Raw genomic sequence first — 25,310 nt, 5'->3', positions numbered from 1 at the left:
TTTTTCTGTGTAACTCAGACCATTAAGCAGTGTCACAGCTGAATACTCATCCTTAGCCAACTAAGATTTGGACACAACTTGGACCTACACAAAAATACTGACTTCAACATCACCACTTTTCAAGTGTGCAGTCAACTCTAGAGAGCGACCGGAGTTATCAGGTATGTTTTCTTGGTTTGTTCTCTGCCTTTTTGTTTCAAAGGTCAAGGCAAAAACATGGGTTAGCGAGACATTTGACCTTCTGGCAAGTCATTTTCATTGCACCAAGTGTGCACTTGTCTCAGGCGAATTTAAGACTTGCTACTGGGAAATGACACGGTTGAGCAAAACTTAACCTCTGTAACTTTCAAAATAAATGAATGACCAGTGTGGACTCAACAAGGAGCAGGAAGATCACATCATTGGGGCTTTTGTTCTGTTTTTCATGAGAAGAGCAAGTGCACTTTATATGATTAAGTATAACACTGCTATACATGTTCTTCCGCAGGTTCCATTTACAATGAACTCAGTGCTTCAGAAGGCTTTCCTGTGGTGTGTGCTGACTGCATTTCTGCCGAGCATCACGGGTGCAAAACCTCTGAATACAGATGGTTTGAGAAGGTACGCTCTCATGACTGAACCACTCTTGCCATTCAAAACTCTGATTTTGAATAAAATCTCACGGGTTTCTGTTGTCATCCGCTAGGCTCAGTGTTTGGCTCCAGGGTAAGGTGAGGAAAGATGTGTCTGAGAGAAGCGAGAGCGACTCGACAGCTTTGCTGACTCAGAGAAACAGCGCTACAGAGTCATTTGTAACACAGCACAGGTATGTCACATTCTTTGACTGGATCAACACGCATATCAAGGGCAAACTTGTGACTAATCACAAGGAAAACTAAATACTTTCTGTTTCCCTCCAGGGGTGTGAGGGTAAAGCGGGCAGAACCAGCCTACACGGTCAAAAGAGTCGAAAGAGCGGGCTGTAATCTGGCCACCTGCTCGGTGCACGAACTGGCCCACCTGCTGAATATGATGCACACGAAGACAAGCAACGCCCCCACTGATAAGATCGGCTCAGGGGGTTACGGACGGCGACGCAGGCGTTCACTCCCATCAAACCGCCCTGCACTGACTTTCCAAGAAGGCCGTCTAAAGCTGGCATGGGTTCGATCCATCCACAAAGGGATTTAAAGGACAACCCAGGAACACCTCTGTGGTTTGTCAAGAGCCTTTGGTTTATATTGGCTCTCTTTACTGAGATACTTCTCATACTTCCTTTGCTGAACGTTAGTGTACTCTCTTCAGGCACAAAGGAGCAAGTGGAGCATCCTTCTCTCCATCCTCTGCCTGATGGGTTGGACAGAGAAGGATTCAGGTCGCTTAAAGTGGTTGTGGAAAAAAGGAGTGCTATCAGTTGAGACAAAAAAATATAAATATTAAAAAAAAAAAAGCTTTGTGAGGGTCTAAGGCAATACGACAGGAAATGAGTGGTCAATGCGCTGTGCATGTGTTTAGCGTTCTTGTCATTCTAATGGAGCTTTGGGACTCTGTCTCTTCTGCAGCACTGATGCGCCCTCTGCTGGAGGAATGAAGGAACAACCCAGGACACTGCCAGCCCAAACTTTCAGTGAGGAGGACAGTGCGCGAATAGCGAGAAGAGCTTTCATGAAGCTATTTACCCTGGAGGACCAACGATGAAGAACAGAGAGAGAAATCTCTTCATGGAAGAAATGCTTTTTGTTGTCCTCAAGGACATCCACATACTTGAAGACTGATTAATACTGTGGGAACCGTGCAATAATTTACTTTAATATTATAATGTAGTCTTTTATTGATGTGTATAAAGATGTATATTATGAAAATACTGTACGTTTAAAAGTTCATATATTTATATCTAAAAACTGTACATGTATCCTTAAGAAATTGTTTATTTTGTGTTTATTTTGAAATAAGATGTTTATCCTGTGATTTCATATCGCTATATTGCAAAGATTTTTTTCCACATGAATTATTCAATAATGTGTTAATTGATAACCTATTAAACTCCTGCAAGTGTGAGTGAGAACAAATTGTATCTTATTTCCATGGCAGCTTTCAGGTCGGTACCTTGAACGCAAAAATAAATGAGTAGCTAAACACAGGCTGATAAAGTTGGTCAAATATTTTGTGTGGTGGACCGACTGAAAATACATTGTGTTGCCACCATCATTACTTTACACAAAACGTTTACGTTTTAAATTACCGTCACGCACGCTAACTTTTAAGTGAAGTAGCCACAGTAAAATATTTCATAAAAAGTCGTTTTTGGCAAGTGGACTGTGAGAAAAGTAACTTTTTGAACTACACTACAAACCCAGCAGAGGGTGCGCTTTCCCTATTAATTATTAGGCTATGGCTAAAGCAACATTTCACATTTGACAAAAGGAAATAAGTAGTTGCAAATAAAACATTTACCAAATAAAAGCAATAAAGGTAAGGTAATAAGGTAATTAAGATAAGCACAATACAGTCTTGAGCAACATCCTTCATGAAATGAGAGAATATGACTTTCCCCACATTTTTTGTTTCTAATTAAAAACTGTACACTCAAAAGAATGGTAGGCTACTTCTAAGAATTGTTTAAAATAGTGTACACGTACATTAAATGAATTGGTCTCAAGATGTGTTTTGTAAAGGATGAACTTCTTGTTTGACAAATCGTGTTAAAACCGCGGCGGTGCTCGGGCACGTGCGAGACGCCGAAAAAAAAAAATAGCGAGACGCAAATCAAGACGTTTTTGCATTTTTACATAAAGAAATTTAAAAAAAATCAGCAAAAAGGAATGGAATGAGTTGTGTGTGTGTGTGTGTGTGTGTGTGTGTGTGTGTGTGTGTGTGTGTGTGTGTGTGTGTGTGTGTGTCTGTAAGTAAACATTTGCCTTTATCTCAGTTCCCTTCTCAAATTAATGGGATGTCGTGTGTATAATATAAAGTCAAGCCTCGAGGTTGAACATAACGCGAAACATATCCATAAAAATGCTTTGTTGTAGTGAAAAAAAATTGTTAATTAGCCTATGTTTTGTTTTTATCAACAAATAGGCTAGTCGAAAATCTCTTTAAGCAGACAAATGAACACAAAAGCACAATAAAAGAAAACTGAGATTAAACACACCAAGATCCAAGTCTCAAGTTCAAGGTTCCCTACCACCAGCACCGCAAGGGTTAATTGCAGTGACATTTTTCAAGATTCAGCTTATAAAGGCATTGAGGCATTTATCTTCACACCCAGTGAGTGTTGCACTACTGAAAACAGCAGAATCTCCCAAGGGACTGTCACACGAACAGAGACCTTAAAGCAGGAAAGAGGTCAGCAGACTGAAGGTGAGTTGGTTTATATTGCTTTAAAACAAATTTCAGTAACCCTTTGGGTTACCACAGTAGAAGTGCTGTAAAATATGTGGCCTCTTTTCTTCCAAGCAACTCCTGCAGGTCTGAACCTGTTGAGGGGTGATGTCTTGTTCCAATACTGCTTCTCTGTAATCTTAATCCATGCATTATTACTCTGTCTCTGTCTCGTATCATTTACATACCTTTCTTTATAAAATGGAAGGATTAAATATCGAGGAGTTTTACCAGGTGTGGTGAGTATGTTTTTCAACATTGAGGCATTTCCTTATTCAGAACTGCATGCTGTTTGTGTTCTTGTAGATAAGCTAAGATGACAGCTCACAACGTTCTAGTGTTTATCAGGAGTTGTTTCACCCTAAAACATCAGCAAATGCAAAATGTTGCATTTGCTGTAAAGCAAAAGCTCAGGAAATTTAACAAACACACTAGGAAATAAACGTTTGACTTTGCAGAAGTAGTGTCCATCAGATTAAAGTTAGTTGGCTTACTTCTGAATTTCCTTTTCCTGTTTTTGAGCACCAGAAGACTAGCAGTTAGCTTTCATCTGCTCGTGGAGAGGTAAACAGTCCATGTTGCTGTAGAATTCTTATCAAATTAATCAGGGTGTTTTTACTTTGGATTTTTTTCCTTTCTGCAATGCATTTTAAGAACACAAGGAGTTTACTTCTGTCTTTCAGGTGGAACTTTGACTAGAGATCGTGTTGCATCTGCTACGCTGTACAAAATGAACAGGAAAGGAACCCCATTGTCTAAGCAACAATCAACACCCAACTTTGGGAGGGGTAAGTTTGGCACAGTAAATGATAATACTACATCTCAGCTGCTTCATGTTGGCTTGCACAATATGCTTTTTTTGTGTGTACAAGTTGTCTATGTAAAAGGCTGTTTAATGTACAGGTCCACTGCACAAACTCCTGAAAGCTGGCATGCAGACATGGGTATTGTCAAAATAGGTTAAATTTATAGCAAAACATTGTGTCCTCAACATTCTTTGCAAGCTTGTCATAAAGTGCTCTATCAAAAGAGCACTGAACCCGTTCTATAAATAACCTCTTTGCAATGAAGCACTTTGTGTCATGCCAGGCTCGATGACTTGTGCAATCATTAAACACAAAGTCATTGCAAAATTATTTCTGTTTTCATTTAAACCAAAGAAAGCCTTACTAAGCAATTATTTAAATTACACTACTGACATTCAATACATTTGACTCCATTATTTGCTACGAATATAAGTCTGTGAGAATGATGGCACTGTAATTTAATGGTTTACACTTTTTCAGTCAATGAAATGAGTCGATTTTAACCAAATACGACAAAACAAGAAGAATACTACAAATGTATGGCGCAAAGTGAGCTGAACTTGTGTGTCAAAATGAAAGTGTTGCTTTTCCGTCTCTGAGATTAAAGTAAGGGGAGGGGGCAGAGGCTTGGTAGGCACTGAACCAGTGCTACGCTGCAGGGTGGAGTTCTGCTTCTCTTATTTCTTTTCCTACAAATGAGTAAAGATCGGGGAGACACGGTTTTATAGAAACAAATAAACAGAGCTATCCAGACTGTCACCCCTTATACTTTCTCTGAGACACTGTGGTAGCCTGACCTTCTCAAAGCTCCAGGTAAATAAATGCATTTCTGAGCTGAGCTGTTGTGTTTTGAGAATGCTTTGCTCATTTACTTTAAGCCTAGGGTTCTTTCATGCTCATTTTAAGATCCAGCAAAATTAGGTGAGTGTAACTTCAGCCATAGGGATGGATGTATGAAACGGATAAGGACATTATTGGATGCTATTTGAAACAGAGTATTCCTCTGGGGTTTTGTGTGTGTCAGCGTATACTTTCCAGAAGCTTGTCAATAATACTGCACGTACAGTATCTACTGGAGGCGTGTGAGTTATGTTGACTTAAAAAGGAGTAACCTGTGCTTCTAGTTATCTGTGTTGGGGTAGGGCATAGCGTGAGCTGGTTTAAGTCAGGTTGAGCTGTTGTATATGAAGTTGCTATGGTTGTGGATGGGAATGTAAACAACCTGTTTTCAGTAATCGGTACATTGTAAGCCATAGCATATACAGCCTGTCTTTAAAGGGATACTTCACTGAATGTGTATGGAAACGGGTCATTTATGTAGAAGAAATGTGAAATTATTATTTTTGAATTTGGAGCTTTCTAGAAAATGTATTTTTGGCTCATGTGGATGAAAGACAACAACTCCCAGAATGCACTTGCTTCACAGCCCTAGGAGGCCACGCCTACTGGTAACAGAGCGCAGTAGTTAAACAACAAGTCTAGACTACTAGTGAGTCTCCATGATAAGTCTGCCAGAAAATGTCTGGGATTCGACTTTTGCGTTCTACAGTTGCCATTCATTATGTTTACTGTGGCGAGCAGGACGAGAGAACATACGGGACAGCCCCTACTAGTGGCCAAAAAATCCTCCAATGATGCAAAATGACGATTTTTGCATGATCGGAGGATTTTTTCCAAACAAACTACACATAAATCTCTTGTCTCAGGGGGATATGAGGGTGGAAAGCACGATAATTCGAAAATACTACAGGTTTTCTACTAATACAAAGCTTAATGCTAAATCCTAAAGTATCCCATTAAAGGTTCATTAATGTTCCTGGAACATGAGTTAGCTAATGCCAAGACAATGTTATTCCCTTATAAAAACAGCAGGTCGGGAATTATCCTGACAGCTTGCAAGTTCCAGAACCTGCCAGCACTTAGAAGGGTCTCAGGTTCAGCCTGCAGATTGTTGTGATGTTCATCCAGAACTCTCTGCTGATATGATGCTGTCAGACCCTTTAAATAGGGAGGAGAGGGATACTCAATGAAAACACTGAAGCGTCTTGATAAGACCTAGAACTGAAGACCACAGTTATAAAGCAACAAGAAAACAGAGAACTCAAACACAGAGATCCAGTAAAACCATGGCAAAAATAGCTAAAGAAGGTAAGAGAAAAAGCGTATATTCCAACAATAGGAATATGAATGTACAATAGGATCGGTCAAGCTGAATAATATGGGTCAGTGACAGTCAAAAGATTGCATATTGACAAGCTTTTCTACAGTTAAAAGTTGACAAGATGTTTTTGTATTATAATAGTGTGTGCTTAAAATAAACAATTCCTTATTTATTCAAATATAAATAGAGTAAAAATCAATTAGATATACATGTATTATTCTATTTATGACGTTTATAATATATTTACACCATGCCTTAAAAAAAAAAATTATATACATAATGTATTTGTTTTTTTACTGTATATATAATGCATATCTTACAGTAAAAATATATGTTTGATTTATATAACTGTCTTTCACTTTCCATGTGAAAGACACAGCTGTTCTAAATCTGACAGGCTTGTCAAGCTTCTAAATCGAAGGGCTGCGGTTTGTTGACAGTGCAGTGCAATATTCAGTTACATGTCAACACAGGTGGAAGTCAACAATATTGCACATGACTTTATAACCCTGCCTTCCAAGCTGTTTATAGGGATGGGCCTGACCTACATTGCCATGCTATATGAGCACTGGACCTTGTATACGCTGATGTAATATCCAATGTGATATGGGAAATTGAAAGGTGGCCAAGACATGGTAACTGATATGAAACTATAATCTACTGGACAGGATGCAAATTTTGAGTCTGTGTGCGAATGGAGGAAGGGTGGTGAAGTTGGCATAATGGAAACAAAAAACAGTGGTCAAGGCCTGAAAAATTATTTGTGAGATACCTTTTGAGAAAAATTCAATTAATTTTTGCACTTATCCAACATTATTGTTTTGAAATTTTTAAATGTCAAAAGTATGACAGGGGTTTTCAAACTTTTTGATGCCAAATATGATGATCCCCTTCCTAAAATATAATGGCAGCGATATAATTGATTCAATAAAATAAACATTTATACTGTGTGACGGAAATGTTAAGCATGTTTGTTTTCTGGGATTAAATCTTTGTCACTAAATATTTACTTTGTATTAAGTTCACAGCATATTTTGTACAGTACATATATGCATATATGTACAGTACATATATAAACCTAAAAATAACCAGATTTTCAAAAATGTCTTATTGTTTACAACTAGTGCGGTCAATTTAATAAAATTGTGACTAATGTCATGATTTTTGACCAGTTTTTCAAAAGCAACTTTGGAAACGCTAAAAGATAGGCAACATTTAGTAAAGTGTCAGATTTTCTGTAGACCAGACACCAGTTTGAAAACAAGACAATTTGCCTTTTCTTAATGTGTTGCATGTAAAACTAAACCACAAAGTTACACTTTGCAAATGTGCTGCTTCAGTGCATGCATAAAGGGTTAGTTCACCCAAAAATGAAAATTCTGGCAGTATTTACTCACCCTGATGTTGTTCCAAGCCTCTGTGTTTATTTGTTCTGCTGAACACAAAGGAAGATATTTGGAAGAATGTTTTAATCAAACAGATCTCAATCCCCATGGGGGTGAGTAAATACTGACAGAATATTCATTTTTGGGTGAACTAACCCTTTAATGCATCATTATATACAAGTTCAACTTCACTTGTGGTTTGTTCTTCATAATTGTGCCTCAGGGTATCTGCACACTTTTTAACAGCAAATTTAATGACTTTTAAGACCTTTTTAAGTCCTGTAAAAGGCAAATTTAAGACTTTACCACGAGAAAAAAAAAAAAAAGGGAAAATGTTCAGCACGACACGACAGTGCTAATTTTGGCAGCCATTTTTGTTTTAGTCTTCAGATGAAAATGCTTATTGGTCTTAGTCACATTTTAGTAATATTGTCTTTCATAAGTTTAGCCTAGTTTAAGTTGACAAAGTCATTGCATTTTTTTGTCAACTTTTAGTCATTACTTTTAGTCAAACTTCAGTTACCGACCTTAATTTTGGTAGTTATTTTATATGTAGTCTTTAGACAAAAAATGACATTATAATTTTTCGCTTTAGGCCAATTCAATTAAGCTTATGAAGACATTTGAATCAAGGTAAGAGGGTGTATCGACAATGCACTCTTTAGCAGTAGCACTTGTGCAATTCTGCATATCCCTGTTCCTTAGTTCAGTGGTTCTTAATTTTTTATAATACCGTAACCGCTCTTGGACTTAGACTGCAGTCACACCTTTTCCATTTAGGGACAATATCTGCCCCTTTTAATCGATTTTTTCCAGTTTTTTTTTTTACCTTTATAAATACTTGAATAAAATAAATAATGTTTTAAATAAAACAATGTTCAATAAATATCCAATAATGGTAAAAACGAGGTGATACTTTTAAATATTAAATTAAAATCGCCAGTAGGTGGCGGTAAGTCACCGTCTTTATGAGTGAGTAATCAGTCATCGAGTCATTCATTCATTAGTAACAAACATGGTAACAAAGCACGTGGCTGTATTTATGAACGGGTCATTGAATCTCACGAATTCGAATCACCGCAGTTCTGCAGTGGCTTTGGTTGCAAAACAGCATGCAATAATATGATCAACATTAAAAACACTGGATATCAGCCTGTATTGATCTCAGATTTAATTGCAGAAACAGCTCGTGACAGAATAAAGACCAACTGAATGACACTTTAATTAAGTAGATAATCTCAAATGAAGACCACTGAACTCCAGCTACTTGTCTGTGTTTTCAGATCATCCGCGCTTCTTCAGCAGTGTAGAGCGCGCGCGTGAGCATGGTTGCCAGATACTATTGACAAGACCGGGTAAAAAAGTGTTAACAGAAAAACTCTGGGGATTTAATTATTTAAATCTGGCAACCAAGATGAACGCTCGTAAACACAGTCTATAAACAAAAAAAAACAACAAAAAAAAAAAAAAAACGGATGACGAGTCGGACAAGAAATTTAAGGTCCGTCTGTGAAATTTAAGACGTCCTTATCGTAAATTTCAGATTTTAAGACATTTTCAGGCCATAAAAAGCGGAATTTTTTATTTAAGACGTTTTAGGCAGGGACCCGCGGGGACCCTGTGCCTAAAGTAATTATGATTGCCTACCAAGTAAACAAAGAAATGCTTGTTGTGCAGAATGTGCACCATGATGAGTAGTTTGCTGCCAGAAGACACAACAACTCATCTAACACTTTGGGAATCCAGCCTCTAATAGGACAGGAACTGGTGCTTTCACACTGGGCTCGTTTGCTGCGATCCGACTCTGAGCACGATTGTTCCTGGCGCCCCCCACAGGGTTGGTCTGGTTTCACACTTAACTTGATTCTATCAAACCCTGGTGCATTTGTGTGCATATTACGTCATCGAAAACGTGCACGGCGCATGATAGAAAACAGAACGCGGGTCAATAATGTGTCTTTTATTAATTCTGTGTAGTTATACGCAGCTAAGTGAAAATCATGGGTTTACTTTGTGCGTCGCATAATGTCTCTCTGCGTCTTGCAATCTGACTCTTTTGAGGAGACAATGGATTTCTATTAATTTGTTGACCTGATTCCACATGCTATGCGCGATCACACTGAAAGCTCACTCTCGCTCATATCTAAGGTAAGTCATCAACATCATCCCTGACATTTATTTAACTAAATACATCATCAGCTAAAACGCATGCGCAGGTCACTTTACTTCCTGAACAAGTGCGTCCTAAACAATTCACGTGAACCGCAGCACGTTTCAAGTGCGACCGAACTCAGACCACCTCCTCCAGGTAGTTTCAGGTTCAGTTCACCAGTGCACATCCGGGTCCGCATGACAGCTTTTTCATGCGAACCGTGCCCAGTTCCGAACTGCCAGTGTGAAAGCACATACCCAAGGTACAAGATGCAGAGTGAAACCTGAACTGTGGACCGATACTTGAGGACATGTTTACAATCATGATGTGTGCAGTTGCAAAACTGCCACGACTTACACATACACATAATTACCTCCAGTTTATTTTACCACCTTCAATAATGGTTTTACATTATGGCAAAAACCAGTAAATAATTTCTTAGCCAAAATATGACGCATAATAGGCTAGGCCTTCTAATAGTGCCATGTCGTTCATTTCAAAGAATGACTCTCAGTTGTCAGGTTTTGGCAACATGTTTGTGTACAAATGAACACCATGTACATTAGTTGTTACAACACCTGATGAAGAACATTGACATTGCATTCTTTCTGATGGCACCACTCCTTGCAGAAATGCCGCGTCAGTTCACGAAGATCTCTCTCCAAGAGGTGGATGAGAAAGTCCGACTCATGGCTGAGAAAGTGTACGCTTCAGCTCTGAAGGAAGAAGAGTCTAAGAACACTTTGTCCATGTTCACCGTCCCTGAGGACTGTCCCATTGGCTTACACCAGGCCAAGGAGTGGGAGCTACGCAAAGAGATTGAGGAGCAGATGTCAGAGAAATCGGTCAAGAGGTCAGTGAACTCAAATGTGCCACAGGTTGCAGATCTAATCAGCAGTTTGCATTATTGTGATATTCAATATGTATTTATTATTCTTTATGCTCCATTTTAGGAAAGAAAGTTTCAAGCTTATACGATCCCAATCAATTTCCTTGCAAATCCCGGCCGCTCAAGATTGGGCTATGTCTGTGATTTCACCCCTGCTGACCCCTTCCACAGCCACAGGCCTTAAGCCAGTCAATATCCCAGAATTCCAGAGGGTCACCATCAGTGGAGACTACTGCGCAGGGGTAGGAGACAAATCATATATGTATTTATATATACACTCACCTAAAAGATTATTTGAAACTCCCGTTCAATTTCTCAATAATGCAATTATCTAATCAACCAATCGCATGGCAGTTGCTTCAGTTACGGGTGTGGTCCTGGTCAAGACAATCTCCTGGACTCCAAAATGAATGTCAGAATGGGAAAGGAAGGTGATTTAAGCAATTTTAAACGTGGCATGGTTGTTGGTGCCAGACGGGCCAGTCTGAGTATTTCACAATCTGCTCAGTTACTGGGATTTTCAGGCACAACCATTTCTAGGGTTTACAAAGAATGGTGTGAAAAGGGAAAAACATCCAGTATGTGGCAGTCCTGTGGGTGAACATGTCTTGTTGATGCTAGAGGTCAGAGGAGAATGGGCCGACTGATTCAAGCTGATAGAAGAGCAACTTTGACTGAAATAACCACTCGTTACAACCGAGGTATGCAGCAAAGCATTTGTGAAGCCACAACACGCACAACCTTGAGGCGGATGGGCTACAACAGCAGAAGACCCCACCGGGTACCACTCATCTCTACTAGAAATAGGAAAAAAAGGCTACAATTTGCAAGAGCTCACCAAAATTGGACAGTTGAAGACTGGACAAATTTTGCCTGGTCTGATGAGTCTCAATTTCTGTTGAGACATTCAGATGGTAGAGTCAGAATTTGGCGTAAACCGAATGAGAACATGGATCCATCATGCCTTGTTACCACTGTGCAGGCTGGTGGTGGTGTAATTGTGTGGGGGATGTTTTCTTGGCACACTTGGCAAATTGGGCATTGTTTAAATTCCAAGGCCAACCTAAGCATTGTTTCTGACCATGCCCATCCCTTTATGGCCACTATGTACCCATCCTCTGATGGCTACTTCTAGAAGGATAATGCACCATATCACAAAGCTTGAATCATTTCAAATTGGTTTCTTGAACATGACAATGAGTTCACTGTACTAAAATGGCCCCCACAGTCACCAGATCTCAACCCAATAGAGCATCTTTGGGATGTGGTGGAACAGGAGCTTCGTGCCCTGGATGTGCATCCCACAAATCTCCATCAACTGCAAGATGCTATCCTATCAATATGGGCCAGCATTTCTAAAGAATGCTTTCAGCACCTTGTTGAATCAATGCCACATATAATTAAGGCAGTTCAAAAGACGAAACGGGGTCAAACACAGAATTAGTATGGTGTTCCTAATAATCCTTGAGGTGAATGTGTATATATAAATATATACATACCTATATATTGTATATTTAGGCCATGAAAAAATAAATAAATAAAAAAGGAGGATAAAAAGGTTTTGTTTTTTCCCCCCCACAAAATTACGTTTTATTTTGTACGTAAAACACACTCTCTTTCTCTCTTAAATGCGAGGTGCATTACCGGGTGTGCATTATTTTTCTAATAATTTAACAGCCCGGCGTCAATTATTCCTTACATATATTATAAATGAAGATATTTAATAATATAATATACTTAAATATCTAAGTATATGAAAAGTTGAAGAAAGTTAATAAACAGGGCTGGGTATTTAATTTGAGCCAAACAAATTAATTCATAGTACAAGTACGAGCAAGTCACACCTGTGCGACACAAATTAAGTTTGCATGACCAGTACAGGTGTGGTTTCATAATCAAATACTTTGGATGCAATGGTAGATTAGTAGACTAAATTATGAAAGAATGCAAGCAAGAAAGTGCTCATTGTACAGTGATTCTTATTTGATGAAAAGAGTATTTTATGCATACTTTTAGAAGTACACTAAATTTACATTTATTCATTTAGCAGATGCTTTTATCCAAAGCGACTTACAAAAGAGAACAATAGAAGCAGTTAAACTAACAGTAGGACAACAATACATAAGTGCTATGACCCCTCTCAGTTTAATTTAGTGCAGTTTTTTTTTTTAGAATAGAATAGAAAGGAGAAAGTGTTAGTATTACTGGATCAAGTGCTGTCGAAAAAGACATGTCTTCAGTAGTTTCTTGAATGTATATTATACAGTGAGTATACACTAGCATATTATGCCCCCAAAGCTAACAAGATATAGACTACAAGTCACAAACTTTTAAATAATACCATTCAAAAGTTTGGGGTCAGTGAGGTCTTTCTTTTTAAAGAAATGAATACTTTTATTCAGCAAGGACACATTAAATTGATTAATTTGACAGTAAAGGCATTTATAATGTTAGAAAAAAATGTATAAATGTTGTTCTTTTTACTTTCTATTCATCAAAGAATGCTGAAAATGTATCATAGTCTTTTTATTCCACAGATTAATAATCAGCACAGCTGTTTTTTGCCTTGATAATAATAAGAATTTTTGTCTTGAGCACCAAATCAGCGTATTAGTCTGGAGTAATGATGTTTAAAATCAATATTTCCATCACAGGAATAATTACATTTTAGAAATAGAAAACAGTAATATCATATTTCACAATATTAAATTTTTTTACTAAATTTATGACCAAATAAATGCAGCCTTTGTGAACATAAGAGACTTACCAACTTTTGAACAGTAGTGTATATGCTGTACTCCTAAAACCTGACAAAATTAATGAATCTATCATCACTTCTGACAGATAACAGTCGAGGACTATGAACAGGCAGCAAAAACTCTGCTTACAGCACTCTTCATCAGAGAAAAATATTCCCGGCTGGCATATCACCACTTCCCGAGGACCACAGCCAGGTTTCTAAGGAGTGCCAATAATGAGCAATGGAGTGAGGAGGATGAGATGCTGCCAGGTATGTCATGCTTGGTAGCAGTTCATGCACCAATAACTTAACTGTTCAAAGACCTAAAATGACAACAGCTTTGGGACATAAGAAATTAGAAGACTGCCCTAAGTCCTTAGTACTATTCTGTCTCAAAGACTGTAGTGTGTTCATTAGGTTTGGGAAAGTGATACTAAAAACATTTAGTCCTGTTTCTATTTATATCAGGACATCAATATTATACAACATTAGTATTCATCAGCACTACCATTATACTTTATTTCCATGGCAACAGAAATCTGCCCCCCTTTAAGTGAGGGTGAGGATCCCTACAGTATGGAAGACCTCCCACAGGATCTGAACTACTCCCTGAGGATGAAAGATGGAATCATATATGTCTATGATAATGTGGATGCTTTAAAACAGGATCAGCCACGGAGCTTGCCATATCCTGACTTGGAAACTTTCGCTATTGACTTGAGCCACGTCCTTGCCATGATTGCAGACGGCCCAACGTGAGTTCGGTTATATAATATTTATATAAACACTGCATGCATCTGTTGCTTAATAATAATAATAATAGGTGAATTCAATTCTCTTTTCTAGGAAAACCTATTGTCACAGAAGGCTTAACTTCCTGTTGTCCAAGTTCCAACTACATGAAATGCTGAACGAGATGGCAGAGTTAAAGGAACTGAAAGGCGTTCCTCACAGAGACTTCTACAATGTCAGAAAGGTATTTCAAATAAAGTTGCATAAATGCTAACATTTACACTATTTACTGCATAAAGACCCTTTTCACTTCAAAATGAACATATTTGTGAATACTCAGGTTGATACGCACATTCACGCAGCTGCCTGCATGAACCAAAAGCATCTTCTGAAGTTCATCCAGGACACCTATAAGACAGAAGCAGAGCGAGTGGTGGCGGAGAAGAACGGAAAGAAGCTCACGCTCAAACAGGTGTTTGACAATCTGAAAATGGACCCGTACGATCTCACAGTGGACTCATTAGATGTACACGCGGTACGTATTTCAGATAACCTCAGGACTTTAACCTCAGGCAGAATAGATCTTGCCGCAATAAGACATTGCTCTATTGTCTGTTACAGGGAAGACAAACCTTTCATCGCTTTGATAAATTCAATTCCAAATACAACCCAGTGGGTGCTAGTGAGCTCCGAGAGATCTACCTCAAAAGTGATAACTACATCAATGGAGAATATTTTGCACGTCTCATCAAGGTGAAATTGATCAACTCATATGCTGATACACAAGATAAAATTAACTATAACTGCCAAGTGAATACAGACTATTAAAGTGGGTAACAATCAATCGCATTGTTCCTATTGTGCAGGAAGTTGCTCAGAACCTCGAGGAGAGTAAATATCAGCACGCAGAACCCCGTCTCTCAATTTACGGCCGAGCTCCTGAAGAGTGGGACAGCCTGTCCAAATGGTTTATCAACCAAAAGTTGTACTCCCCTAACATGAAATGGATGATACAGGTGCCTAGGATTTAGTAAGTCCTCTTCTAATGTCAATTAACAAAATTTAACAACTTGAAAATAACTTGAAAATGGGCAAGACATTTTTTAATATATAGATACAAATGTTTAATAAATGTCTTATTTAAGTAATTAATTAAATATATTGAGGAAAAAAACTCATTCAAACAGCACTTCCTCCACTGGTCTACATTTTTTTTAAAGACTATTCATTATGTATGCATATGTCGTCCACCAATATTCTGCAAGCATTGATGGGCTCCATTTGCAGTTATCTGCACTGCAAAGACTATACAGAACTGTGTCCCTGTTTGATTGACACTGTTTGACAGGGATGAAAACTCAGTTCCAGGAGGGCCACAGCCCTAGTTTAGCTTCAACCATAATTAAACACACCTGATCCAGCTCATCAAGTCCTTCAGGCTTAATTGAAAACTACAGGATTGCGTGTTGGAGCAGGATTGGAGCCATGGCTGTGGCCTTCCAGGAATTCAGTTTTGATGTGAGCATTGTTATGATTGCATCATCCATGAATTCAAGGAATATTATACAATACCAGCTTCAGATCGCATATTTATTGTTTTGCCTAAAAAAACCAAGCACTGTCCAAACCCAGTTGTAAATGTATTCATAGATCCAGTCAAAAATGTATTTTAGTAATTATTCATTCATCCTCTGCCATTCCCACATCAATGTCCGTATATACTGACCTAATAGCATATTTAAAAAAAAAAAAACTAAAGCCAATCAACAATTTTAAGCACAATTTTTGGTCTCAGTGACCCAGAATTAGTAAAGTTTGACTACATTTATTTCAGAAGCATTTTGGCTATACTGTTGTCGTCTTAATGTTTAATTGTTTATGTTCAAACCAGTGTATGAAAGTTATATAATATATGTACTTATTGAAATTTTGCGTTCTACATTCAAATTACAATTCTACATCCTCTTTCTCTGTCAGTTAAAATTAATGTTTCCACTCAAACTATATTTTTATTTAAACTTGCTCATAATACATCATAATACAAATCAAAATATTCTTGATTTGTGTACTTTGTTTTTAGTGACATTTTCAGATCAAAGAAGATCATTCCCAACTTTGCCAAGATGCTGGAGAACATCTTCCTCCCACTGTTCCAGGCCACCATCAACCCCCAGAAGCACAAAGAAACACATGTCTTCCTGAAACACGTAAGTGCTTTTGTTATACTGGCAAGACCAGTCAGAGCAGATTCATGCCACAATAGAACATTTTAACACCAATAGTACAATTAACAGCTTAAACACAAAACAGTCATTTTACTAGGGAATCAAGATTTCAATACCAAATCCCTTATGAATACTTAAATGGTTCTCAGATGAATATGAGTTCATGTAAAATTGTCATGCACTATAAAATCACACAAAACATACGCAAAAGTCAGTAATGTAGTCATTGTCTATTCATTTTTCCCCCCCACCAAATGTGACCAAAGTCAATGGAACACCACCTTGCTTATATATCTGAACAGCCTGATCAGTCCTTATGTAAATATTAAGCCACAACCTGGGAAAATTAGGGCAAATGTGGCTGTAAAAAGATGTAAAAAAAGCTTATGTTTTTTCTGCAGGTGACAGGGTTTGACAGTGTGGATGATGAGTCCAAACATAGTGATCACTTATTCACCTATAAGAGTCCAAAACCGGAAGAGTGGACCATGGAGGAAAACCCACCATACACTTACTACCTCTTCCACATGTATGCCAACATCATGGTCCTCAACAACCTACGCAAGTAAGTCACTATAAAGATCAAGCTCTGATTTCAGGATTACAACCTATTGTCTTCACAGAGCAAACTAATATCAAGACAAGCTATAGACCTTATTCAGAGCAGCGCCATGACAGGTGTGATAGTGAGGCTGTGAGGGATAGACTTACCGTGTTTCCAATGGCATCCGCTGTAAAAAGCTGAATAAAGCTCTTAGATTACTTACAATTTTCCACAGCTTACATTGTAGGGAGATTTTTGTCAACTGACATTTCTTGGAAAGATATTTTTCCAGTGTTTCATGAGCAGAACAATCCGAAAACACATTAAATAACAGTACAGCCCATTGAAGAGATGCAAGTCTATCCCTCACAGCCTCGCTTTCATTCTCATTAAAAATCAAAGATGGCGCTGCCGTGAATAAGGCGTATTGCCTTCAAATTTATCCTCAAGCTTATTAACTGAAGTCACAAGCCATGTTAAATCGTGAAAATGTTTTTTGCAGGGAACGTGGTCTCAATACCTTCCAGTTCCGTCCTCACTGTGGCGAGGCAGGATCCATCACCCATCTGGTGTCAGCCTTCCTCACGGCTGACAACATCTCTCACGGACTCAACCTCAAGAAGGTCAGTCTCTATCTCTAAAACGAATTGTTCACATCAAACCATACAACATTGCACCCATAGGCAGTAGGGCTGGGTATTTTTACAAATTTCACAATTCGATTCGATTTCGATTTACAAGCTTGCAATTCGATTCAAATCAATATTGATTATTTTGGATATCAGTTGCAATAAATGGCTAATTTTCTCAAGGAAATCAAATCTCTTAACTAATGCTGTAAACTATCGGAGTCTAGTTGTAGCCTACTAGGCTTCATTAGCCTAATATGAAGGTACTAATGAACTGTTTTGTAGCTATACAAACACTTAAATTACACTTTTATTTATTTTTATAATAAGAAGATTATATGAATATAAACATTTAAGTGGTGGCTGTCATAAAAACTTGCCAGATTTATTCAAATATGCATTCAATATTGAAGAACATTAAGATTATAATGCATATGTAATATGGTGTATATATTTAGCAAAATGCTCCTCTCTAGAGTTATTTTTTCTAGCTGACTAACGAGTTTATGTGGGTTTTCTGAGGTTAATATGACGATGACGTTGATTACAAGCTGTTTAACTGACGTCTTTCCACGGTTGAAACGCTGATTGAGCGATTCAATGTGATATGATACGGATTTCGATAAGTTGTACTCTATCTTTTAACACACTTTCAGAAATTCATTCATGTTTATTTCGCACTGTAACTGGTATTATTAACCCGGAAGAGGGATCAGCGCAGCTGCTTCTCTTGAGCTGCGCCAGAGCGATCTTACGCCACAGCGCCAAAACGTTATTTATGTTTTTGAATTTCTAAAGAAAATGGACGTGATTTGAAAATTGAGATTTTGTTTCATATCAATAGTAACAAAGGACAAAGATTATTGCGATTTTTAGGATGCGCGCAGCCGCGAGACTGTTTCCATTCATTCAAATGAAACAGGATGACTAATCGATTCTTGAGATTTAAAAATGGATATTGGTTCGTAAAAATGAGAATCGATTAATATCGAGAAATCGATATTTATTACCCAGCACTAATAGGCAGTGTAGTACAGAATCCACTAAATAAACAAACAATTATTACACCACTTTCAACTGTAAGGATGGTTTCACTGCCAACACAAATTTGACCATTCGATTTAATATTGATTAATTGGGAACTATTAGGTACAGTAGGCTACATGGCAAAAAAATCTCTCAACTTATGCTGTAAACTATACAGGGACAGTGCTACTTAAAATAGGGGCATTTGTTTTTTTCAAATAGGCAGCACTTTCGCAGATTTCCATGTAAAATAATCATGTTGAAATGAATTATTTGTAATTACCTGTTTTATGACCGGAATATGGATATAGTATTGGATACGAGGCTAAAACAATTAATGAAATTATTTATTAGATTGGATGCGTGCTACAAATGTTCTTACTGACCCAATAGGATGAGTGATTGTCCTGTCAACTGACCATCATTATTATTGAGCCATGTATGCTAAGAATCTTAGAAAGGAGTAATTTAACCCACAAAAAAAAACAAAAGATACCAGTACTGATGTAGTATTTTCTAGTGGTTCAGACTGATCTCATGAAGTAGCGTGTGTATGCCACGCCAATTCGTATTTCCTTTTTTGGCGTGCTATCAAGACCCATAATCGCCTTTCAGCGTGTTTATGAACGCCGTTGACTTAACGTTATATAAATATATGACTTACCTCAACCTCGTCCCTAAACCTAACCGTCACTGGGGTTAATGGCATTTATGACTGTTCCCTTACCATCCTAGGTAAAAAAAAAGATATGACTTACCTCAACCCCATCCCTAAACTTAACCGTCACTGGGGTTAATGGCATTTATGACTGGAGATTTGACTGCGTGTACAGACACGCGGAATTACGCGGGCGTTAATGGCGTAGACATACACGCATACACGCGGATAGCTCAAAATGCGTAGAGATAACACGCCACCTGACTCGAAAGTGGCGTATATGTTTACGCAAAAGTCATGATGTCATGTTGCGTGGTTTAACATTGTTGTTGTTCATTTCTCAATACAGAGTCCTGTGCTGCAGTACCTGTTTTACTTGGCCCAGGTGCCCATTGCCATGTCTCCACTCAGTAATAATAGCCTGTTCCTGGAGTATTCCAAAAATCCCCTCAGGGAGTTCCTGCAAAAGGGCCTGTGTGTGTCCCTCTCCACAGATGACCCATTACAGTTCCACTACACAAAGGTCTGGGAAAGCAGTGCCTGTGAATGACACTGCCAACACTGAATGAGTTAATTATTAATCTACTTTGAGTGTGATCATCTTGAGCAGTCAGATGATGTGATTCTGTTGTTTATGTACCTTTAGGAGGCCTTGATGGAGGAGTATGCCATAGCAGCACAATTGTGGAAACTGAGCACATGCGATGTGTGTGAGATCGCCAGAAATAGTGTGCTTCAGGGCGGTCTGTCTCATCAGGTATTTTCTCTCTCTGTCTTAACCTCTAATAGGCTATTCTAGGTTCTGATTTCAAATCATCTTTGTTCATGTCTTTTGGCTATATAATTGAAACAGTATTTGTATAAATTGGCTCTATTCTCTTACATTGTAAGTGACTCACTGTAACTCAGATCAAAAACACTGTTGGCTGTATATTTCTTAAATGCATTCCAATGCTAAATTTTAACATCAAACCTTGTGTATAAAAAAAACTCACATTCATATTTCCCTTGCAGGAGAAGAAGCACTTCCTGGGTGAGAATTATCTACAGGATGGACCGGAGGGTAATGACATCCGTATGACAAATGTGGCACAAATCCGTATGGCCTATCGTTACGAGACCTTGTGCAATGAGCTCAGCTTCCTAGTTGATGCCGTCAAATCAGAAGCGTTGGCCGCACAAGCCCCGTAAATATGGCAGGGTGATCGATAATGAACATACGAGTCCATACGAGTGGACCAGACATCTGCATAAAACTTTATCTTGCACAAAAGAGCCATGGATATACATCATTCAGGTAGCAAGATGTGGAGTCATGTGACTTAATGCCCACTTAATGATGGGCATATCCCTCCCTTCCCACAGTGCCTTGTATGTGATGGATATATTTTATATCTCAAATGTCAAATATCCTTTTAAAAATGGTGTTCTTAACTGTTTCAGTATTTTGCATGGTTTCTGAAAATGGGAGCGGCATACATTTGTTACCTTTTCTTAACAAGGCAGTCTTTGGGTGAACAACGTATTCTTTTATTTAAAAAAAAAAAAAAAAAAAGGCACTAGAACTAAAATTTGCCTTGATAAACTAGTTTGTTTGCAACCGGAGATTCTGGAGCAGGGTTTTTTTTTTTTAGCACAAAATACACTTGTGTACTTGAACTTGCACATTTTGTACACCAGCAATGATGGTTAAACTGTTGTAAGGATGTTGTATAATGTATGGTTTTTTGGCCTCTGAAAAGCCACCTGAAACATGTGTGAATGCTTCATATCTTCGACAATATTTAAATACTGCACTCAAAGTAAAATAAATAAAGTGGTGTCACAAAAGCCTTGCTGAATCATTTCATCATGAGTACTAGTACAAGTGAGTACAAGTACTAGGACCTGCAGCCTTCAAACAACCTAGCTAGAACAAAATATTCAGATTACTTTAATATTCAAGATTTACACAAGACAGAACTGAAAACATCAAACATCCCAATTTAGTCCACAGATAAAATAAAAATATCCTTCAAAACAACATTAAGCAGCTAATGTCATTTTCTCTCTGATAAAACTATTAACATTCAGCCCAGTCTCTATAAATCTGAATATTGCTGAAATGAACATTTTCCACAAATTCAAAAACTCTTCTTATACATAAGTCCAAGATGAATAGGACTGAAAAAAAAACAAACACCACCACACAATTAAAGGCAACACACCTCCAGTGACAGTGTCAGTGATGCCCTATAAAATAAAGGTTTCATTTGCAAACCTAAATTAGGCTGCAAAAGAAAACAATTACATTAGTCAATTCTCCAATTTTAATCCATTTGAAAGATCCAATTATTTTTCATAATAAATGTAGTGTCATGTCCTATAATTAGAATTTGTTCCTTACACAGAAATAAAATTCATGTTAAATGGATATAGTTATTCTCGGTAAACCTAGATTATAGACAATACTTAATGTGTGACTCAATTATAGCATATATAAAGCTAAAAATAAGCATTTTTTTCCCTTACTATTAGGGCTACCAATTGAATAAAACTGTGTTAAAAAAAATTAATGTCATGATTTTTGACCAGATTGTCAAAAGCAGAATGAAACCACAATAACATTATGTAAATGTGTTAAACACTTTTGCATTAAACATTTAATTTGTCTTTCATCATCAATTTTGAAAACCCTAAAAGATACATTTAGTAAAGTGTCAGATTTTCTGTAGACCCAGACACCAGTTTGAAAACAACTTTGCCTTTTCTTACATTGTTGCATGTAAAACTAAACCACAACGTTACACTTTGCAAATTATGTGCTGCATATAGCCTACTGTATATACTTCTGCTTCACAGTGCTGGTTGTGCATGCATTCGGAAATATGAAAATGACTCAATATTTAACATGCTTTATTAGAAACAATAATGTATTATTATGAACAACTCCATGTCCAGAAGAGAAAATCTGTAAAATGCAAAATCAAGAATCTGTAATTTGTTAATCGTCTTTAAACTTTATTTAACCGACAAAAAAATGCACAGATTTCCAATGTTTTTCACTGACCAACTTAATTGTGTTTTTGTAAATATAAACAAAATTTGATTTTGTCTTCAACAAAGCAGTTCGGTGGATGAAGTGCGGTTAATTCTATTAAAGGGTTAGTTCACCCAAAAATGAAAATTCTGTCAGTATTTACTCACCCTCATGTTGTTCCAACCCCGTAAGACCTTCGTTCATCTTCGGAACACAAATTAAGATATTTAAGATATTAAGATCGCTCCTGCATACAGTCCATAGGCTTCTTGAGGGACTGGCTCTTGCTGTCCTCGAAAAGTAATTGAAGACATCGTTAAAATAGTCCGAGTGACTACAGGGGCTCAATCTTAAGTTTATCAAACGACAAGAACACTTTTGTGCGCAAAAAAACAACAAAAATAATGACTTTATTTCAACTATTCACTTCCTTCTCCATAAGCCTATAGTCCGTTAACGTAGTGTGATTGCGTAGAGCTACGTCACACGTAGGCTCACTATTGGTCGACGCTGGTCATGTGTGTGTGATGCGTGTGACGTACAATAACAGAAGCTTACGCTATTAAACTAGTTAGCTGACTCGCGCAGAGGGAGAAATAAACGAATAGTTGAAATAAAGTCGTTATTTTTGTTGTTTTTTTGCGCACAAAAGTGTTCTCGACGTTTGATAAACTTAAGATTGAGCCCCTGTAGTCACTTGGACTATTTTAACGATGTCTTTTATGACTTTTCGGGGACGGCAAGAGCCAGTCCCTCAAGAAGCCTATGGACTGTATGCAGGAGCGATTTTAATATCTTAAATATCTTAATTCGTTTTCCGAAGATGAACGAAGGTCTTACGGGGTTGGAACAACATGAGGGTGAGTAAATACTGACAGAATTTTCATTTTTGGGTGAACTAACCCTTTAAAGGGGTCATGAACTGGCTTTTTAAATTTTATTATATTGTTGTCTGAGCTCAACTTATGACGTTCACTTGGTTTTTACATTCAAAAACATCAAAATGAATAAGTAATAGGCTATTTTCTACCCTAATTTTGAGCCTAGCTGAAAAATGCTCGGTTTTTATGGGCACCTCACACTGAAGACTCGGAAGTAAACGCCCAGTCCTGTGAAGTAGGCGTTAATCTTCTTCTGCGGGGGTGGTGTTTTATCCTCTTTGACGTCATAGTTTCTCACTTTAAACAACGAGTCGTTTGCTGAGCCTGGTGTCAATAAAAGCTTTTATTGGACTAACAAGGATGTTTCCAGTTCTTAAACTTACAGGATATTCTTATAATATTATGAACTCTTGATGTCAAAAGCTCAAGGAAAATTTTCTCAGTTCATCCCCCCTTTAAGATATTCTGAAAATTACCATGGCCCATCTGCATATGATGTATATTCTTAATTAATTATAATTTGTTATGTTTAATTATCTGTATATCTGAAACAGACGTGTGGACTATGTAATCCCCTTTTTGGGTGATTTTTATTATCGTATTCATTAGTTGTTGATCATAAATTAATAAGTATTGCATACGAATTCCCCAAATCTGAGCTATAGTTCCCTTACAGTGATGAGCCATTACCCATCTTTGCTTGCAAAGACTGAGATGCTCCTTTACAGAATCATGATACCCCCACCTATTACCAATTCATCATTTTATAGTGGACTGTTTTAAAACAGTTTAAAACATTCTATAACCTTTTCACTTTAATTTAGCTTCTATCCTAACTTTTTTAGAGTGGGTTGCAGCCATCAGAAGCAAATTTGGTTGAATACCGAATTCAATTAAGTTGGTCGGTAAAAACATTGGAAATCTTTTCTTTCTTCTTTTGTCAGTTAAATAAAGGTTTCAAAAGAAATGAAACTGATTCTTGATTTAATAAAAATGTCCCAACTCTTCCGGGAATGGGGTTGTATATACATTAGTTCTCCTGTCGTTCTTTCTTCATGATTGTGCCTTAACTAATTATGATTGCCTACCGAGGAAATAAAGAAATGCTTGCTGTGCACCATAAGTATTTTGCTGCCCGAGAACACAACAACCACTCATCTGACACTTTGGGATGGGAATCCAGCCTCTAATATGACATGAACTTAGTTAACCTCATTGATACATGACTAAGACCAAGGCACAAGATGCAGTGTGAAACCTGAACTGTGTGGACCGATACTTGAGGACATGTTTACAATCATGATGTGTGCAGTTGCATAACTGCCAAGAAATACACATTACCATGTGTTATTTTTTTTACCACCTTCAATAATGGTTTTGCAGTGAGGCAGTTTTACAGTAGGCCTACTAATAGGACCATGTCATTCAAAGCATGACTGTCAGTTGTCAGATTTTGGCAACATGTTGGTAACTCAGTCATAAGTCATAACACAAACACACAGTAGTTTCTTTTTGTGAATTTTGTGGAATAGAAACTTGTGAGAAGCTGAGGGAAAATGGTACTGCCCAAATTAATGAAAGTTTTTAGAATAGCTAATGAACACTATGTACATAACAAGGTGTTCCACCTGATGAAAAACATGGGCTAATTATAGAAAGAACAGACATTCTTTCTGATGGCACCTCCCGTCAGTTCACTAAGATCTCTCTCCAAGAGGTGGATGAGAAAGTCCGAATCATGGCTGAGAAAGTGTACGCTTCAGCTCTGAAGGAAGAAGAGTCTATGAACAGTTTGTCCATGTTCACCGTCCCTGAGGACTGTCCCATTGGCTTACACCAGGCCAAGGAGTGGGAGCTACGCAAAGAGATTGAGGAGCAGATGTCAGAGAAATCGGTCAAGAGGTCAGTGAACTCAAATGTGCCACAGGTTGCAGAACTAATCAGCAGTTTGCATTATTGTGATATTCAATAATATGTATTATTATAAAGATGAAACACTCCACGGCACTCACATGATTAATGTAAAAAGCCTTTAATTAACTGGGTTAAGTGATTAAAAAACATGTTTTAACAATTTAGCCCAGTTAATTTTTTTTTTTTTTT

The 25,310-nt window shown here is 37.6% G+C and overlaps 2 protein-coding genes across 6 annotated transcripts; both read left to right on the top strand.

Annotated features, from left to right (window-relative positions):
• The first annotated feature begins 3 nt into the window (after positions 1 to 3).
• On the top strand, positions 4 to 2,120 carry admb (adrenomedullin b). 2 transcript variants are annotated; one of them, XM_089116399.1, is made up of 5 exons: positions 4 to 161; positions 488 to 600; positions 686 to 805; positions 900 to 1,195; positions 1,542 to 2,120. In XM_089116399.1, the coding sequence occupies exons 2-4, from the start codon at positions 500 to 502 to the stop codon at positions 1,168 to 1,170; spliced, it is 492 nt and encodes a 163-aa protein (XP_088972525.1). In that variant the 5' UTR covers positions 4 to 161; positions 488 to 499; the 3' UTR covers positions 1,171 to 1,195; positions 1,542 to 2,120. The 2 variants fall into 2 exon arrangements, with proteins under 2 accessions (XP_088972525.1, XP_039547799.2); XM_039691865.2 differs by having other exon boundaries at positions 900 to 2,120.
• Positions 2,121 to 3,198: 1,078 nt separating this feature from the next.
• Positions 3,199 to 21,139, top strand: LOC120494106 (AMP deaminase 3). 4 transcript variants are annotated; one of them, XM_039693226.2, is made up of 16 exons: positions 3,199 to 3,339; positions 4,044 to 4,148; positions 10,495 to 10,717; positions 10,818 to 10,995; positions 13,598 to 13,763; positions 14,029 to 14,248; positions 14,340 to 14,469; positions 14,566 to 14,760; positions 14,847 to 14,978; positions 15,092 to 15,255; positions 16,306 to 16,432; positions 16,852 to 17,015; positions 17,497 to 17,617; positions 19,657 to 19,830; positions 19,954 to 20,064; positions 20,322 to 21,139. In XM_039693226.2, exons 2-16 carry the CDS (start codon positions 4,091 to 4,093, stop codon positions 20,496 to 20,498), a joined length of 2,340 nt encoding a protein of 779 aa, XP_039549160.2. In that variant the 5' UTR covers positions 3,199 to 3,339; positions 4,044 to 4,090; the 3' UTR covers positions 20,499 to 21,139. The 4 variants fall into 4 exon arrangements, with proteins under 4 accessions (XP_039549160.2, XP_039549162.2, XP_039549161.2 ...); XM_039693228.2 differs by lacking the exon at positions 3,199 to 3,339 and adding an exon at positions 3,563 to 3,599; XM_039693227.2 differs by lacking the exon at positions 3,199 to 3,339 and adding an exon at positions 3,662 to 3,924.
• Positions 21,140 to 25,310: the final 4,171 nt, after the last annotated feature.

Source organism: Pimephales promelas, chromosome 10, assembly GCF_988280905.1.
Source record: "Pimephales promelas chromosome 10, fPimPro1.hap1.1, whole genome shotgun sequence".
Lineage (NCBI taxonomy): Eukaryota > Metazoa > Chordata > Actinopteri > Cypriniformes > Leuciscidae > Pimephales > Pimephales promelas.
Note: the sequence above shows the minus strand (reverse complement) of the source record. Positions and strands in the feature narration are given on the sequence as shown.

Bases quoted from the DNA above. Each gene is read 5' to 3' on its own strand.
- admb (XM_089116399.1), top strand. From the start codon at position 500: ATGAACTCAGTGCTTCAGAAGGCTTTCCTGTGGTGTGTGCTGACTGCA. The intron at 601-685 runs GTACGCTCTCAT...GTCATCCGCTAG, and splicing joins AATACAGATGGTTTGAGAAG to GCTCAGTGTTTGGCTCCAGG. The intron at 806-899 runs GTATGTCACATT...GTTTCCCTCCAG, and splicing joins TCATTTGTAACACAGCACAG to GGGTGTGAGGGTAAAGCGGG.
- LOC120494106 (XM_039693226.2), top strand. From the start codon at position 4,091: ATGAACAGGAAAGGAACCCCATTGTCTAAGCAACAATCAACACCCAAC. The intron at 15,256-16,305 runs GTAAGTCCTCTT...CTTTGTTTTTAG, and splicing joins ATACAGGTGCCTAGGATTTA to TGACATTTTCAGATCAAAGA. The intron at 16,433-16,851 runs GTAAGTGCTTTT...TTTTTTCTGCAG, and splicing joins CACATGTCTTCCTGAAACAC to GTGACAGGGTTTGACAGTGT.